Below are 18,683 nucleotides of genomic sequence, written 5' to 3'. Positions count from 1 at the left end.
TGAGTTAAACTGTGCCGCTTCTTCTGCAACAGGCAGAAGAAGCGGCGTCACTTTCCCCAATCCCTATTTAAATGCTCGAGAAGTGTAGTCTTGCCAGTCGCTACGGAGTGGACTACAAGATTGATATACCAAACGAACTATTCAAAAAATAAGCAAAACTACGCCACATCAAGGGTTTTATTGGGTAGGTCCTAAAATTATGCCCTTGAGCTCAGGGAAAAATGTTTTGGTTAAAACTGATTCCGGTTTGGTATTTCCGGCCAATCTGTACAAAATGAGGTGGGCTGTTTTCGCTCCCGACCGGATCAGAAACCGGATATTGGAAGTGATCCCAGGCTAGTTTGACAGGTACATACAGTACATGGTCACTGCTCACTTGAGCATCCTGAGAACCAGGCCCATTGCAAGTTGCTGTACTCTGCCCTCTACCCTGAGACATCCCACCCTAGAGCATAATGAGCAGGTGTTAGGTGAGTCCTAGGTAGTGGGGAGGTCTAGTAGTAACCTGACCAGTTTGTTTTGAAAGGTCGGACGTTTGGCTTCAAATGCCTTTTGAGCTGCTAGAGTACCATGAGGTGCATGCATGCATAGTCAAAATGTCATACCGTATTGAGATGCATGTCCTTATGCTTGGCTCAGGACTTGCACCCACACACTCTGTACTAAGAACAACAGTTTGACTATCTCTGACTGTCTCTGTCTGTCTCTCTCTCTGTCTCATTTTATGCATTATAGAGACCAGGATTACTGCATGTTTTTGTGAGGGTGCCTGTTATCTATGGTACCACATCAATACAGCAACAACATTTTTGTTTTGGGTCTGAGAAGCTAAGTCTCATCGAATGGTGGTCCGTGGCTCAAATGTCCAATAGATAATGGACCTTAATATGAAAAAGGTTAAAAACACTGAATTAGAACAATGGTTTAAAAATGTGTCTCTCAAAAACAGCAGACAGTAACTGTACAAGGGGGTGGCACGGGGCAAGGGGTGGCAGCTCAGGGGTAGAGAAACAGCCTTAGAACACAGAGGGGAGTCGAAGAGTCCTTGAGCAAGACTCTGAACCCCTAGTTGCTCCCGGTGAGCAGGTTGGTGCCTTGCATGGTCACCTGCGCCTTCGGTGTATGAATGTGTGTGTGTGTGTGTGTGTGTGTGAATGGGTGAATATAATGCACATTCTCTGTAAAGCACCTTGGATTGTACCATTTCACAAGCTCTCTCACGGCAGTACGTTAACCTCTCCTCTCCTCCAGATGTACCTGCGGGAGCTGCTTCCACTGAGAACAACGTGTTTGACTATCTCTCTGTCTCTCTGGCCTCCAGATGTACCTGCGGGAGCTGCTGCGTCTGATGCTGCCCTGCTTCCACCAGCACCTCACCCTGCTGGGGGAGGACGGCCTGCAGCTGCTGTTCTGCCACCGCTGGATCCTGCTCTGCTTCAAGAGGGAGTTCCCCGACACCGAGGCCCTGAGGATGTGGGAGGCCTGCTGGGCACACTACCAGGTATGTCCCTCTATAGAGGGTATCATCATATCAAGAAGGCTCAAAGAAGGAGAAGACACCCACCCGGAAGTTGGCACACCACGGTCCATGCGCCATGACACTTTTGGGTGGCGGAAGTGGCACCGCTAATGTTATTCACCGAACCTCCGGTGCCACTTCCGCCACCCAAAGTGTCATGGCGGATGGCCATGGAGCCTAAAATGACGTCGGTGTCCATTCCTTCTTTGATCTTCCTTGCATCATACCAGGAAGTTATGCGGGAACGCCTACTTAGTGGCAAAAAAAATACTTCCTGGCCTTGACATCCCATACATCCATAAGTTCTTAAACAATTCCAAATTAAAATGTATTGTATTGTGTATGTATCTGAAAATAATGTTTCACTTCTTTCAAGAATTATTTTTAATTTGTTTATACCTGATCTACAAGCTCACAACACGTTGCTCACAATGCGTTGTGTGCTTGTAGAATCGTCTATTTTCAAACATTTGCATTTAACGTGCTCGTGTGGCCTAGTAGTCACTTCTTCGGGGCTTGTCTTCATAGACCTGGATGCTTATTTCTCTTGCAATATCTGGCAACACTGAACTGTGATCCTAGAGGCAGTGCAGGACGCAAGTTTCTAAACTCTAGGAGAGCTAAGGGAAAACCACGCCCCGGACTCATTTTTGAAGCTTGTGATTGGCTGAACCGGAGGTTGGGAGCGCTCCATTGTTGTCACTTGGACCGCGGCAGAGGTGCACCAATACCTAAATCTATCCTTAACCTTAACCTTAACCCTAACCCTAACCTTAACCTCAGTAAAACTAATGCTGGTGAATGCTAACCTGGTGAAATGCTAACCTGCCGACGCTGGTGAAAACGAGCGCTCCTTCCCTTAGCTCTCCTAGAGTTTAGAAACTCGCGTGCAGGACGTGGTGCTCCTGATGTGGGTTTGTCCCCAGATATTCTGCTGACAATGTTTGCCTTTATGGCGTCCATATCTAACCGGTACACAAATATTACACCTTTGTCTGGAGAGCCACGTGCAGGAGATAATAGTGTGCACTGGACAATAAAATAATAAATGGCCGTGCAATAAGAAAGGTAATAATAGACTGTCTTCTTGGGAAAGGTTGTTCCTTTTCCCCAACATTTTTAAATTGTCAACTTCATCAAGAAATGTTCCTAATGTTTGGATATTTCCCCGCAAAAATGTCCACTTTGTTTATTGTTGTACTACTAACATTTGTGTGAATGTATGCAAATTGATTGAGCCTGTCGGAAATTGCAAAAGTAAATGGGATGTACGTACTCCTTTCTGGCCTTGACAATAATGTTGACAATATAGCTTGCAGCAACGTCAAAAAAATGTATACATTTAGCCAAAAGTATAAAAAATGTTTGGTTAAAATAAAATAAAAAAGAACTAAGTTAGTTCATTTTGAGGAACCATGAACTTTAGTTAAAAATGTGGAACTATGAACTATGAAACAAACTAGTTAATTTTAGAAGTTTTGAACTTGATCTTGAACTAGTTCATGTTTCAAGTGAACTTTCCCAACACTGGTGTCAAACTCCCCCACCCCATGTTCAAGTTCAGGCGTCTATAGGATAAGTACAACACCGACTACCATGCAGTTAAAACATCTACATTAGTGTACACAGTAACTCTGAACGCTTCCATTTGTACATTCTTGGGAGTTAGATTAATAGGCCTACTGAGGAATTCACTGTGCAGTGGCGTTTATGTGTGAGGCTATACACTCAATGTATACTTGTCTTGTTTCTAATTTGCTGGTGAATTATGCATGGTGAGTGGTGCATTCTCAGCTGTGAGCGTATGTTTCCACAGCAGTGCGTGACTCTTGACAAATAATGACATTTTCTCATAAAGGTCTCTCAACAGGGCCAATATACAATGCAATATACAAACCATTGAGTCATAGAAAGCTGTACGTTGTGGTGCCTCGTGTAGGTGTAATTCAAATGGCGTTTGGCTGATTGGTTGATTGATTGATTGATTTTATTTGGTGACATGAAAAGAGCACAAATGCACTTTCCGACATACAGTCATTGTATCACTCATGAGTCATTGTGTCAAGGATTTGATAAACAATATTCACAATGTCAGGTTCCTGTCTTGGGTTTGAGACTTCTGAGGTTTAAAACTCTTGCCCAATTGGTTAGAAGGTCTCAGTTTACTATGAGAAACGCCCCAGCTTGTCCGTGTCCGTCTGTGTAGACGTGTACACATTTTTACGGTCTATGGGTTTGCTCTGATGTCACTGTGATGTCAGGGGAACCACTCTTAACAGAATGGGTTTGCCGCTCTGACATCACGCTCTGGCTTCACTGTGATGTCACACAAACAGAATCCCTTTATGACCATATATGGAGTTCTCTGATGTCATCAATATTAATGATGCCCTTTTAGAGAGATCCCTGTGATGCCAGGGGGAACAAATCCCTTTTATGCCCATATATGGAGATAGGGAGATCCCTGTGATGCCAGGGAAACAAATCCCTTTTATGTCCATATATGGAGATCACTGATGTCCACATCCCTGATGTCCACATCACTGTGGCGCGACCTTGTCGCCCTGAGTCGTCTTACTAGTTAGAAAACTTCTCGAAAACAACAATAATTACCAAACAGACATTCTTAATCCAAAGGCTTATAACGATGAGGAAGGATGAGAAATGACGAAAAGATTACGTAAGCAGCAAGATGTCATCCCTAACAGTACCCTGCCTCTCACAAACATGTTCGCGGGTAAGAACAGTGGAAGTACGCAGAGAATCATCCAACTCCCTGATGAAACTAGGAGGAATTTGAGAAGTGGGAATCCAGGACCCATCATCTGAGTAAAAACGCACCCTTATTATTCCAGAATGTGACCGGGCCGGCGGAAATCGACTAGTCTTAGGATAGTTCGGGTAGAGATCTCATTCACATCTTCAGGGAGAACCGGGTCATCAGGGTCTGTAGGGCATGGGTCTTCAACAGGGTGTCCGGGACCCTTAGGGGGTCCTCAGAGTTACCACAGGGGGTCCTCCAAATCTTTGAGTGATAGAAACCTTTTTTTTCTCCTTTTTTATATGAACCACTTGAACGCTAGCATCCATATTCTGAGAACTTTAGCCAAAAATAGCAGAACAAGTAGATCGGCTATTTTCTGCAAATAGCTTCGGTCTAGAGGGGAAAAAGAGCAGACTAAGTACAGAGTGAAAGGTTAGGTTGATTAAGTATTGACGGTTCAAGTGGTTAAATATCAGAAAACATAAATTTACATGAATCCCAAATACACTGATGATTGTGCTGTCAAACAATGAAACTATTATGGAATCTATGAAAAGGTTGTGGGGGTCCCTGCTTCATCTCTCTCTCGACTAAACATTGAAGACCCCTGCTGTAGGGTATTCATGGTCATGGGGGGAAATCTATTTAGCGGAAATGACCGTCTGTGTTTTCACACACACACACGCACGAATGCACGGACACACACACACACACACACACTAATGGGAACAGTGGCAAAGACATAGTAGTCTTTGCCTCTCGACCTGTCGGCCTAGTGAAGACAGAAATATGTTAAAGGTAGCCTCACTTCTTCCAACTCACAAGTCAAGTCCTCCTTGACTTGTGAGTTGGGACATTTTGAGACGTGCGCTATACGGTATGCTGTTCATGTCTTATGGGATAATACTGTACACAAACCACTATCAGAATGAAGCCAGAAACACCAGGCCATGAATCTAAGAGACAACAAGCAAACAGCGTGAAGTTTGTTCTCAAAGAAAACAGCGTGAGAAGAGAGCTAACGTGAGCCAGACACACACACACACACACACACACACACACACACACACACACACACACACACACACACACACACAGATATGCAGCCAGACACAGAGTGAGGGTTTGGACTGGGAGAAGCAGCATAACTCTGCTGTCAGGCAGAAACCTTGTATCTCCATATTTCAAAGGTTTTCTTTGTAAATTAGTGCCCTACTTTGTCGTATAAAGTGTGTCTAAAACAAGTGGCAGAAATAGCCGATCTGCAAGCTCACAATGCTGGATCCATTGGAACACCGGTTATTTGTATTTATGTTTTGTAAAGGGTTTTGCTTTGGACATACAAGGTTTCCCGCGGACAGAGACAGTACCAAACACCCAGCCAGGCTGCAGTGGAGGAGAATGATGTGAAGAGAACAGACACGTGGAGATGTGTGACTGAACACTTCATTCACACACCGCCTTTTTTTAGCAATACCACAATGTAGGAATACTCTGTTACAAGTAAAAGACCCTTTATCAAACTTTTACTTAAGTAAAAGTGCAGAAGTATTGGCATCAAAATATATATACATACTGTAAATACATAGTCACAACAAGGGTTGTGACCTTGTAGTGTATAGAGCTTAATTAATTAATGTACAGTATGTTTTGTAATTATAATCTAAATCTGCAAAGTAACTAAAGATTTAAAATCATTTTAGTGGAGTAAAAAGTACAATATTTGACTCTCAATATGTAGTGGAGTAAAGTATTAAACCATAACAAAATAAATACGTGCGTAAACAGTGAAAGTAACTAAGAAATCGACTTAAGTACAGTCCTTGACTAAATGTACTTTGATACTGTCCTCCTTTGCAAAAATTGGATCTCCTCCCAAACTAAATTACTGGCTGAGGAGAAAGAAAAAGAAACCAAGAGAAATGGAGAATTCACTCAAGAGGAAAAGATATCTCCTCCATTTCCTTTTGAGGGAATCCCAAGGAGGAGAAGTGAGAGTGAGAGTGAGCGCCGCTGGCAGCAAACTGACTGGACTGGAAAGAAAAGAAAGAGAAGAAAACTCCTTCATGATCAGTGGCGTCAGTTCAGCAAAAGCTAGGGTATGGCAAAGATGAGAGTCCTCATGGAAAAGAGGCATTACATTTTGTATAACACGGTTCTATTGTGAAAATAGCAGATCTACATGCTCACAACGCCTCGCGCTGCGAGGCGTTGTGAGCATGTAGATCGGCTATTTTCACAATAGATAGAAACTATAGTTCAAGTGCAGCTAAACTTAGCATGTTAGTAATCGTGCCACAATTAACAATAATGCATTGCACCTGTGCAGCTGACCTGGAACCTGGGAATATACCATTTTGTCAAGATGGGGAGAATACAAGTGTGGAGAATATAATTATAATACCTTGTTAAAGTGACCATTTTGTAAAACTTTGCATTTGTAGTTATTTTACTGTAAATGTAACAACATAATAACCAGCGCAGATAGACAAAAAGATATTCATGGATTTATATTTAAAAGTAACTTTTATTTTCTCCCCTGGACCCAGGGTATGGCAGCTGCATACCCCTGCCATACCCAATTGACGCCCCTGTTCATGATGTCAAAGATGGTCTCTGAGCTCTTTATGGGGAAGACAAAGAAACCTGATCGATTCATGATAGAATCTGCAGTGGAAAAATCAGGTCCATCTTTTCTGGGCTTTGGCTGAAAACTGGTCAGAAATAATAGACAAAAAAAATTGTTTCCATTATTTGAAGAATACCTCCAGTGACTTGAGGTGGTTTGCGATTTCATTACATTCTTAAGTTGCATTTGGAGAAGATGTTGCCCTTTCATTGTTCTGATTTCACTTCCAGATTGTTAACTTTGTCTTTCATGGGAAATGTTTTGGCCTGAGTATGCTGGGCAGTGATTGGTCTACAGCAGGGGTCTTCAACAGGGGGTCCGGGACCCCTAGGGGTCCTCAGAGTTACTACAGGGGGTCCTCCAAATCGTCTTTTTTTCTCCTTTTTTATATTAGCTACTTGAACCCTAGCGTCCATATTCGGAGAACTTTAGCAAAAAATAGCAGATCTACAAGCTCACAACGCCTCGCGCTGCGAGGCGTTGTGAGCTTGTAGATCGGCTATTTTCGGCAAAGAGGTTTGGTGTAGAGGGTGAAAAGAGCAGACTAACAGACTTTCACAGACTACAGAGTGAAGGGTCACCTTTATTAAGTATTGACGGTTCAAGTGGTTAAATATCTGAAAACACAAATTCACGTGATTCCAAAATACATACAACATACATTGTGGCGTCAAAGGATGAAACTATTATGGAATCGATTAACAGGTTGTGGGGGTCCCTGCTTCATCTCTCTCTCAACTAAGGGGTCCCCGGCCTGAAAACGTTGAAGACCCCTGGTCTACAAGACATATTGTACAGTACAAAATGCCTGGTAAATGATTGACTGATTTATTGATTGAATACTTTTTTTTTATCCACGCTCCACACATCCCAGATACTTGTCCCTTTTGGCTCCCAAACTGTGGAATGAACTTGCCGTAGCACTTGCTTGCTCTACTATAGCCTCGACGACCTCACAGGCTCTTGCAAAGGCTAAAATGTCATTCAGATAGCATGTTACAGTATGTTGACAGATGCCAGCTCATTGTCCTGGCATGCTATAGGGTACTGTATATAGTTTCAATGTACAGATTATAGATTTGTTTTTGTTTTTTGTGGATATTCTACTTTTAGACTGACAATAGGTTATTGGTTTACAGAAGATCCCAGATTGCTATTTATGTGCATTTGATGTACTGTATCAACTTGCTTATTGTAAGTCGCTCTGGATTAAAGGGCTTTGCACACAGGACCGTTGCGTTTCTTTCCGTTTGCTGCATGATTAAAACACATTGGAGTTGGTGTGCAAGGCTGTGCGGAATCCACACTGCGGATCCCAAAAGGAGTCATAAAAAGAGTCAATGAGTTTTTACCGCATATGCGACAAGACGCACGAATCGAACTGGGTTCGATCGGGGGAAAAAACGCACAGCCGCAGCCACCTGCCGCATGGCAAATTTGGAGCCGGTGTGCATGAGGTCATAGAGAATCATTGTTTTCTTTAAAAGAATGTAATCGTCCTTTTTCCGTGCGAAAAAACTTGTCTGTGTGCAAAGCCCTTAACACAAACTCTGCCATCAAAATACCCCTTTGTACCCCTTCTCTGCCATGCCCGTAGAGCCCGTAAATGTAATAAAAATTAATTAAAAAACATTTTTTTATCGAATCGCAACTAAAATAGGCCGGAACTAATGCTCCGTGATCGGTTTCTACACGGACACATTATTGAGCGGACCACTTTAACATTGGAGTCCCTGAACCGGAAGCGGAAGTCCGTCCTCTATTTTGGCCCAGCTTACTGTCTACACTCCGCGGCTTACAGATGGAGAACTTATTGATCAATTGAAAAAGTTTCAACGGATTTGAGAAGCTGATGGAATACGCGAACACACGAGCAGTGTCCGATCACGCACGATGGGAACTGGACGAGCGCCCACGTTAACAGGTAGGACTCGGAGAAGCCGGCAGTGAAAGACATAGAGAAATTAACGGGCTTTACGGCCGTAAACTACGAATGAGTTAAGAGTGTCTGCTAAAAGCCTACATTTTTATTATTATGTTTCTCAACAGTACAGGTAGTACGGTCAAAGGTTATGCTACTAACAAGGTGTCTGAGGAGTTAAACAAGCTAACTTACTATTGTGAGGTCATGAAAGTGGTTGGATCCCCAGGAAACCAGAACCAGAGGTCAGGTTGTGAACCTTTCCATCACATTTCAGTTCCTGAGCCCCTAATGGACCTAAATCCAAGAAGATGACTGTGAAACAGAGAGAGCGATATTATATGAAATGGATCCCAAAGAGACTCAATACCTAATGGGGCCCTTTACTGTAGATCAGCACATTCTGTCCATTGTGTTAAAGTACTTCCAAAGTCTTTATACAAAAAAAAAAAAAAAAAAAAAAAACAGAAATTCAGAAAATGTGTCTGCCAAGATTTCCCCTCAAACTAGGCCTGTGTATTTTGTGATGCTTTGTTTTTGGTGAAAACCGATAAAGATAATGTATGTCACTCTATAGCCACTTAATGTTTGCATGGGGTCCCCAGGGGTCCTTGAGAGGGTCCAAGGTGTCCCCAGACTAAATTACTGGTATTTAAGGTCCGTCACTGTGACTGTACAAATGGAAGCAAATGGACCCTAAATTGTAGACTAGAAAGTTAAGTATTTTACAGTAGCTTGAGATCCCAGAGATGAAAAATCATATCACATTACGCATCTCAAACTGGGTGTCCTTGAAATGAAAAGCTTTGGGGAAAACTTTGGACATTACGAAGTGCGGGTTTCAAGTGCGATGATGACGTCACTGGGGCGCGCCGAGTACTGTCCCATTTCGTAGACCCCTTCAAAACCTACCCTCTGAATGTGAACTATTTCCCCCCGTTTTTAAGAATACAGCTGATGGACGCTTCAAGCACTTCGTTGGATAGCGGAGTTCCACCAATGCAACGCGCCACCTCGACTCAACACAAATCAAACCTAGTGTCCGCCATTAAAATGTCCATCGTCTAAAATGTTCAACCCCAAAAGAGCCCTCAAACTTATTTTTTGTGGCACGGATTGGAATGAACTTTTTTGTTGTTTTATTTTGGAAGCCCTCGGCTCGGCTCCGCGTTCAGCAGTGTTGTCCCAATTCACAGGCAAAACATGTTAGCCGGGGAGCCACAGGCCCAAAAGCTCAAAGAATAGGGTTTTACCTGTGACGTCATGACATACTTTTTATTTTTGTTTTTTCTATTCATTTGGTCATTAAGGTACACAGAATGAGAGGCCTGCTCTGCCGGAAACTCTGTGAAAAAAAGTTATGGCCATTTGTATATTCACTCCATCGACTTCAATATACAGGAAAGAAACACACCAAAAGAAATATGCTTTAAGTAGCATGTGAGGGGTCAAACTAGGGGTTCTTGATGATTCTGAATCCATTGCAAGCATTTGTTTTGCATGAAAAACATTCCTTGGGCTAGAAAACGGACCAAAATAACGGTGAAAAGTGATGACTCATCACTTTTCACAGGTTTGAGAGGCTGAAATCTAGCCCAAGGAATGTTTTTCATGCAAAACAAATGCTTGCAATGGATTCAGAATCATGAAGAACCCTTAGTTTGACCCCTCACATGCTCCTTTTTTTGGTGTGTTTTTTTCCAGTATAGTGAAGTCAATGGGAAACTTTTTTCGCAGTGTTTCCAGCAGAGCAGGCCTCTCATTCTGTGTACCTTATTGACCAAATTAATAGGAAAAACTAAAATTTGGAGTATGTCATGACATCACAGGTCTTCTCTCATTTTGGCACAGTGGCTCCCCGGCTATGTGTCCTGCTGTATGTGCACTCCACCGGGCAACACCCCACTAGGGATGGGACGATATGAAAACTTCATATCACGATTATTGTGACAAAAGAAATCGTGATTTACGATATTATCGTGCTAATCTAAATTCATTATCCTAGGGTGGAACATTTGCCAAAAAATAGCCGATCTACAAGCTCACAACGCGTCGCAATGCGATACGTTGTGAGATTGTAGATCGGCTATTTTTTGGCAAAGACATTTGATAAAGAGGGGAAAAAAGACTGTATAAAGTATGGATATTATAATTACCTTTTACCAATTCTAGAAGGTTTAAGTGGTAACAGATATGCAGCTCGGCAAATAAAAGGTGAATTGATCCCAGTGCATGACGGAGGACGATATCACAATAAATGAAATCGCCACGATACGATTATCGCGAGTGTTTTTTCATCACGTTAAACGATAACATCGCGTATCGTCCCATCCCGACACCCCACCCTACCCTAGCTAGGCCTGCACTTTGAAGTGTGCGCACTCTGAATTGAGAAGGGGCTAATCCAAGAGGGCGATAGCAAGAGGGTGCAAAAGACCTGTACTTCCCGTCTCTGTGTGACGTAGGTAGATACCTTTTTAGGAGGCGGAAGCATGTTTGGAGTCTATTCATTTACAGTGGGAGAGCTAATGTGAACACAGAGCAAAATAATAGTTCAGAAGCTATAGTCACTGAACTAAATATTGGACCAGATCATCACAAGCCACATAATATTAACAAAATTGTCATACTAAAGTAAACTTTATTATTGCTCTTTAGCTGTCCCAGCAACACACTCTCGCGGGATCTATAGCACCAGTAAACAGGACTTGCGTGAGATTTGCCGTCAGAGGCGGCGCCCACTTAGGAGTCTATTTGTAGGATTTGTGTACACTCTAGTGGATCCAATGAGGATGAGCTATCTTCATTAATTAAACATCTTTGAGCTAATGTCTGTCTGTCTCTCTCTCTCTCTCTCTCTCTCTCTCTCTCTCTCTCTCTCTCTCTCTCTCTGTGCAGACAGACTACTTCCACCTGTTCCTGTGCGTGTCCATCATGGTGCTGTACGGTGACGAGGTGACGGAGCAGCAGCTGGCCACCGACCAGATGCTGCTGCACTTCAGCAACCTCTCCATGCACATGAACGGAGAGCTGGTGCTGCGCAAGGTACACACACACACACACACACCTCTCCATGCACATGAACGGAGAGCTGGTGCTGAGGAAGGTACACACACACACACACACACACACCTCTCCATGCACATGAACGGAGAGCTGGTGCTGCGCAAGGTACACACACACACACACACACCTCTCCATGCACATGAACGGAGAGCTGGTGCTGAGGAAGGTACACACACACACACACACCTCTCCATGCACATGAACGGAGAGCTGGTGCTGAGGAAGGTACACACACACACACACACCTCTCCATGCACATGAACGGAGAGCTGGTGCTGAGGAAGGTACACACACACACACACACACCTCTCCATGCACATGAACGGAGAGCTGGTGCTGAGGAAGGTACACACACACACACACACACACACCTCTCCATGCACATGAACGGAGAGCTGGTGCTGAGGAAGGTACACACACGCACGCACGCACGCACGTACGCACGCACGCACGCACGGCGCGCACGCACACACACACACACAGGGCACGATCAGACATGTAGCAGTAAGCAGCATAACCCCCATCCACTCCCATGTTAATTAGGCCTGAGGCCGATCCTAAAAACTCAATTCTAAAGCCTGTTTTTCAGAAAACTTTGGTCAAATGATATTCAAAAATCACCAAAACAAATGTTGCTAGATACTGTATAGTGTATATGTACTGGACTACCCAAAAATGTGTTCCCGGCCAGAGGGGTAACAGCATAAAAAGCACTGGGTGAAAAGAGAGATTATCGGACAGGTATACTACATTCTATGACATGTATATTCAGTAAATAAACCTGCATAGACATGAGATAATCAGCCAGATAATCAGTCGTATTCAGCTCGGTATATACCCGAATTGTACCACTACTTAAAGGGGCACTCCACCACTTTTCAACCTATGTTCATATAATTGGTCCTCACTCAAAAATAGCTTCTTTTTTTTTTTGACCTGCCCACAGGAGGGCTGTGGGCAGGTCAGAAACCCATCGTCTTGTGACATCATCGATTGCCAATCCAGCTTATAGAAACTGCAGGCTTTCTATTCCTGAAAAGTTGCAATTTTAAAGTGGAAGCCATTGTTCTCGCGATAATAAAAATCTAAATATTTTTTTCAAAAATATTGATTACATTTTTTTTTTTGGAAAATGATGATGTCACAAGACGATGGATTCTGAAATTCCCACAGCTCTCCTAGGAGACTTGGACTGAGTAGAAAAAAATGGTGATATTTTATCATGAACATTAGTGAGGACCTATTATATGAAGACAAGTTGAAAAGTGGTGAACTACTCCTTTAAGTATTCGTGAACCCCTGCTGTGGCTGCCGTCAGAAATCACACCTCAGAAATCCCAGGATTTCTCACTGGTGGGAGGTTTCTCGTTCATAATGGGTTAAGGAAAAACAAAACAGGAAGCAGTGTTACGATGACGACCGGAGCATCATTGATCCGCTGCTGATGCACCAAGCTGGTATTCAACACATGGGCTTCAGATGGGCACTGACCAATGGGACAGACCTAAACGCCGGAAGAACGGCACTTTGTTGACACTCCCGTCAGCCCGCTCAAGTGTCAAAGGTCAAAGGAGCGGCTGATAGATCTTTGACGTCATAGACCACATGAGAGCGGGACATGAGTGTGACATGAGGCGTGACTCACGCACGCACAGGGGCTGCAGGTTTTCACAGTAAATGCCACCTACGGTCGCAATAACTACTGTAAAGACTTACGAAGTTTCCACCCGACAGTTACAATATGTGTTATCTGATGTAGCATTTACTATTCATTCATTGTGAGTCAGTGTAGCGCTGTGTGTCTGTGTCTCTCTCTCTCTGTCTCTCTCTCTCTCTCTCTCTCTCTCTCTCTCTCTCTCTCTCTCTCTCTGTGTAGAGCTGTGCTATGTGCTCTCTCTGCCGCAGCCTCCTCTGATGCTGCAGGGTGGGGGGGAGAGAAAAAAACTAGGACTTGATAGACTGTATAGTAGGAGATGCTGAATGCATGCTGCCATGGCATGTCATGCCCAGATTTATGATCTGACCCCCCCCCTGCTCCTCTGTGCGTGCGTGTGCGTGCGTGCGTGCGTGTGTGCTTGTGTGCGTGTGTGTGTGCGTGCGTGCGTGTGTGTGCGTGCGTGCGTGTGTGTGCGCGCGTGCGTGTGTGTGCTGCGCTTCCTCATGTTTATGCATGCTGTGTTCCTGCTGCTACGTGCACGGTGAGCAGCCTGCGCTGGTGTTGCCATGCTGAGGTGTTGTGTGGTTGACATTTTGCATGTGTAGTTCTGTGGAACAGCCTGCTCTACTCCAGAGGTCATATAACGCATCAGTGACTTTGTCGCTGTGTGACCTTATCTTAAAACCTGCGTCTGCACTATTTTTCTGCTTTGCATTAATGGTGGCAGTTAGAAAAAACATGTTCTTTTTTTTACCTATCTCTGCTTCTGCTTCCTGCTAAATTAGGGTTGCCAACGGTCCCTCGAAATGCGGAATCTTCCCTTATTCGGAAACTAAAACACGTGTCCCTTTTATTGAAGTGACGAGGGACACACTTTGTTCCTTGATTATTGGAGAATCAATCAATGACACACATCTTGCAAGTTCAAACGTTTCATTCTGTATACGTGCTGTAATTAAATTTCTGTCTACGCCAAATCTTTTTGACACAAAAGATCAGCTGTTTTTGGCTAATGTCGCCCGCAGAAAATTAGATGTTGGGGTTCAAGTGGTTAATGTAACATAAACAAAAAACTGTACATTCTAAAGATTTGTTTTTTGGGGCTTTTATGCCTTTATTGAGAGGACAATAGACTGACAGGAAATGGTGGGTAGAGATGGGGAGTGACACGCGGTAAAGGTCGTCAGGCATCCATGCCTGTGTGGCAATGCCTAAGTGGTATGTGCCCCCATACAAAACAGTACTTTTTTTGATATAACAGAGATTGTACTGTATCTTTTTCTGGGCGTCCTTTACGGCCAGGTGTCCCTTGTTAGAATGCCAGGTAGTTGTCAACCCTGTACTCCACAGCTCTTTGTCCACTATAATAACTAAGCCAAGCGTGCCGTGTCTCATTAGTACAGCTGGGTTTCAGATCAGATCAGGATGTCAGAACCTCATTGGGTTCTGAGTCCGCTGCTCAGGCTCGGCTGCAGGATGAAATGACTGAGGGGGGGCAGTTGAAAATAGTGAGGGGGCACATCTCAATTGTTTATTAAAACAATATATATTTTGATGTTGTCGAGTGGAAACCTTGTATGTCCAATACCGTTGGTTTTGTATTTATCATTTTAAAAATTATTGCAACTAGTGAAAATAGACGATCTACAAGCACACAACGCCTCGCATCGTGAGGCGTTGTGTGCTTGTAGATCTGCTGTTTTCACTCATTTTGTGTGATAGTCTTGGAAGATAAAGCGGGGCTTTACTTTACGATACATTTGAAACTTGGAGATACAAAGTTTCTGCCTGACAGTGACAATACAAAACTTAAACAGAGGGGGCAGGATTTGCAACTGAGGGTGAAAGGCCCCCTCTGGCACCCCTGTGGTGCCGGGCCTGCCGCTGCTGTTGCTGTGCGTAATGACTCACCGGAGCCAGACGCTAGGCTAGATTATGTGCCCATTGTGTGACCAAGTACAATGGGTTGAGACACCACCAGGGCAGTGGTAATTGTTCAGTTTCTTTACATAATTATGAAGGTACAGAATGTTCATTTCAGTTTTTATTTTTGGATATTGGACATATTGCATAAATAATGAAGTACATTCAATGGATTGACACAGTGTTCTTCTTACATTGTCCAAATGTCCAACCTGAGACTCAGCCGCCTCCGTTGCTCCAATCATTCATTACCCACCCATAATAAACCTATCTATCAAACAGGGTCATCATGTCCCACATGGACTTCAAACTAGCAAAAGTAACGCCCCTGCACAAAGAAAGGCAGTAAACTAGACCCTGGCAACTATTGTACCGCCCGATTTCAATTCTGAGTTCCATCTCTAAGGTAATGGAAAAAAAGAGTTCCAATCTGGCTTCAGAGAATCCCATTCCACAGACACATGCCTTCTTTATTTGAACGACTGCATCAAACGAGAGGATCTACAGTACAAGCTTGAAGTGCGGCACTCGGTGCCATGCTGTGAGCTTGTATATCTGCTATTTGTTTATAGTTAGAAGCATAAATAATGGTTTAAGTGGGTCCAGGTCTTAAAGGTAGGGTTAGTGATTTAATTCAAATAATAACAAAGTGGAGCTATGTTCTGATAGTACTAGTTACTATAGAGCAGTGTTTCTCAAACTTTTTTGGCTTGAGTACCCCCTTTCCATGATTTCTGAATCCAAGTACCCCCTTTACCCGGCAACAACATTTTGCCTATAAAACTGCAATTAAAAAAATATAAATAAATAGTGGTATATGATGCTATGATAAAACCCCCATTTCAAGAATATAAAATAACAAATAAGAAATGGGGTGAAAGAGTTTCAAACGGTGCCTCCTTTTCTCGTTTTCAACACTGTGGTCATAACATTTCAGTCAAGTTTTCATGTCAATAACTTCCAAACAACTTTAAAACACATCCCAGTTGCCTGGTACCATGTAATTTGAGTTAACAACTCAGGCTCATATCAAGTTTCTCCATTTGTCTTCATTAAACATAACAGTAAATGTTTTTCCCCTCCTAATTCAATTGTAGTTGATTATTTAACTATGAACAAGCATGATTTATACTACTTTTCTTTTTTGAAGGTATTTTCTGAGTACCCCCTGTAGTACCTCCGCGTACCCCTAGGGGTACACATATACCCCCATTTGAGAAACACTGTTATAGAGTGTTTGCTCCATATTAGGACTTCTGTGAGGAGGAAAAAAACAGTTTCAGTTGCTCCACCAAAAGTGTTGGGTGACAGGTTTTCCTCCAATCATGGTTGAGTGGGGGCGGGCCTTACGCGCACCATTGGAGGAAGCCCCCCCCCCCCCCCCGCCTGTCACCTACATGAAAACTGAACCTTAAAGGAGTAGTTCACCACTTTTCAACCTGTCTTCATATAATAGGTCCTCACTAATGTTCATGATAAAATATCACAATTTTTTTCTACTCAGTCCAAGTCTCCTAGGAGAGCTGTGGGAAGTTCAGAATCCATCGTCTTGTGACATCATCATTTTCCAAAAAAGAAAAAAATTAATCAATATTTTTGAAAAAGATATTTAGATTTTTATTATCGCGAGAACAATGGCTTCCACTTTAAAATTGCAACTTTTCAGTAATAGAAAGCCTGCAGTTTCTATAAGCTGGATTGGCAAACGATGATGTCACAAGACGATGGGTTTCTGACCTGCCCACAGCCCTCCTCTGAGAAAAAAAAAAAAAGAAAAAAAAGAAAAGCTATTTTTGAGTGAGGACCAATTATATGAACATAGGTTGAAAATGTGAAATCACTTACCCTATCCACCTGTTCCCGCGTGAATTTACTGTAGCATTAATTTGTGGGACACATCCGGTTAACAGCAGACATACAAGCTCACGCCGTGTCGCAGATGCAACCGCTGTGAGCTTGTAGATCACTCTCGGCTGCGACGCCGGAAATGCCGCACAGCTTCTGCGCAATGCACGATGGGACGTTGTAAACAGGTGGATAATAGGTTAAAAAAAGAAGGAAAATCTATGAACAAACAAAAACAATAAGATCCTAATGATGACCTCGTCTCTCTTCCAGGCGCGCAGCCTGCTCTACCAGTTCCGCCTGCTGCCCAGGATCCCCTGCAGCCTCCATGACCTGTGCAGGCTGTGCGGGCCGGGCATGTGGGACAGCCGCTACATCCCCACCGTGGAGTGCTCCGGGGAGCACCCGGACTCCCAGAGCTGCCCCTACGGAGGCACCTCCACCCCCACCCAGCCACACTCCTCCTCGCCCTCCCCCTCGCCCACGCCCTCGCCCTCCCCCAACCCCGCGGCCACCCCGCCGCCCGTGGGCAAGAGGGCCTCCAAGGCCCGGGACATTTTCACCTTCCGGAAACAGTCGTGAGGTCCAGATGAGTTTAGTGGAGGGCTTGAGGTTGTGTGAGGTATGGGGGACGTCACCACTGAGGTCTCACGGCCTTCCTCGTTTCGCCATCGCCATCTGAAGGAGGTTTTTTAGGCTCTTTTCCGCTATGAGAACCTTTAAGTGAACCCGTTTGCTGTGTGCCGTGAAACGTGTCGTTTCATGCATTCTGGGTTTGATTCCATGTGTACGCTACGGCTGGGTTTCAGATAAGGTTTTCAGAACCTACTGTAATTTGGCCCATGATCAGGGGGTAGTACTGATAACCCTGAGTTCTAAGAACCCACAACTTATGCTTGAAATGTTTTTTTGCGAAAATAGCAAATCTACAAGCTCATATGTCGCAGCAATTTAAGTTCATTCCCTTCTGGGGTGGTTCTGGTTACAATGTATCAAACAAACGGGGGGAAGGCGCACGACGCACACCAGTATTGGTGAGGTGCTGCTGACCTTGCTAAGTAAGCATGAAGGTAAAGGAAAAAGGCCACACACTCATGCAGGATCATTTATTTAAAACGAAACCCACGTTTCGACCTGGCAAGGTCTTCTTCGAGGAATGAAGAAGACCTTGGCAGGTATAATAGATCCTGCAGCGTGGTTACGAGTGTGCAGCCTGTCTGGTTACAAGGTAAACATAAAAAGGGGTTCTGGGTTAAGCCTCAATACATACTCCTTTCTGATGCCGGGGTTCAGAAAGTCTTTCCAAACGAATTAGTTTTGGAGAGTCTGGACACCTGAAAGGTGCACGAATACTGAGGG

The 18,683-nt window shown here is 43.8% G+C and overlaps 1 protein-coding gene across 7 annotated transcripts in view; it reads left to right on the top strand.

Annotated features, from left to right (window-relative positions):
* Window positions 1–17,906, top strand: part of tbc1d16 (TBC1 domain family, member 16) — a gene marked incomplete at both ends in the record, with an annotated part of 94,466 nt that extends 76,560 nt beyond the window's left edge. For all 7 annotated transcript variants that reach the window (XM_080725047.1, XM_080725041.1, XM_080725043.1 and 4 more), the window contains 3 exons: window positions 1,322–1,501; window positions 11,732–11,878; window positions 17,598–17,906. In XM_080725047.1, coding sequence (XP_080581173.1) covers window positions 1,322–1,501; window positions 11,732–11,878; window positions 17,598–17,906 — 636 coding nt within the window. The remainder of the gene's footprint in view (window positions 1–1,321; window positions 1,502–11,731; window positions 11,879–17,597) is intronic.
* Between the last annotated feature and the right edge of the window lie 777 nt (window positions 17,907–18,683).

The sequence above is a fragment of the Nannobrachium achirus genome, assembly GCF_963921795.1.
Source record: "Nannobrachium achirus genome assembly, chromosome: 4".
Taxonomy (NCBI): domain Eukaryota; kingdom Metazoa; phylum Chordata; class Actinopteri; order Myctophiformes; family Myctophidae; genus Nannobrachium; species Nannobrachium achirus.
The sequence above is the reverse complement of the archived record's forward strand: the minus strand, read 5'-3'. Positions and strand labels throughout refer to the sequence as shown.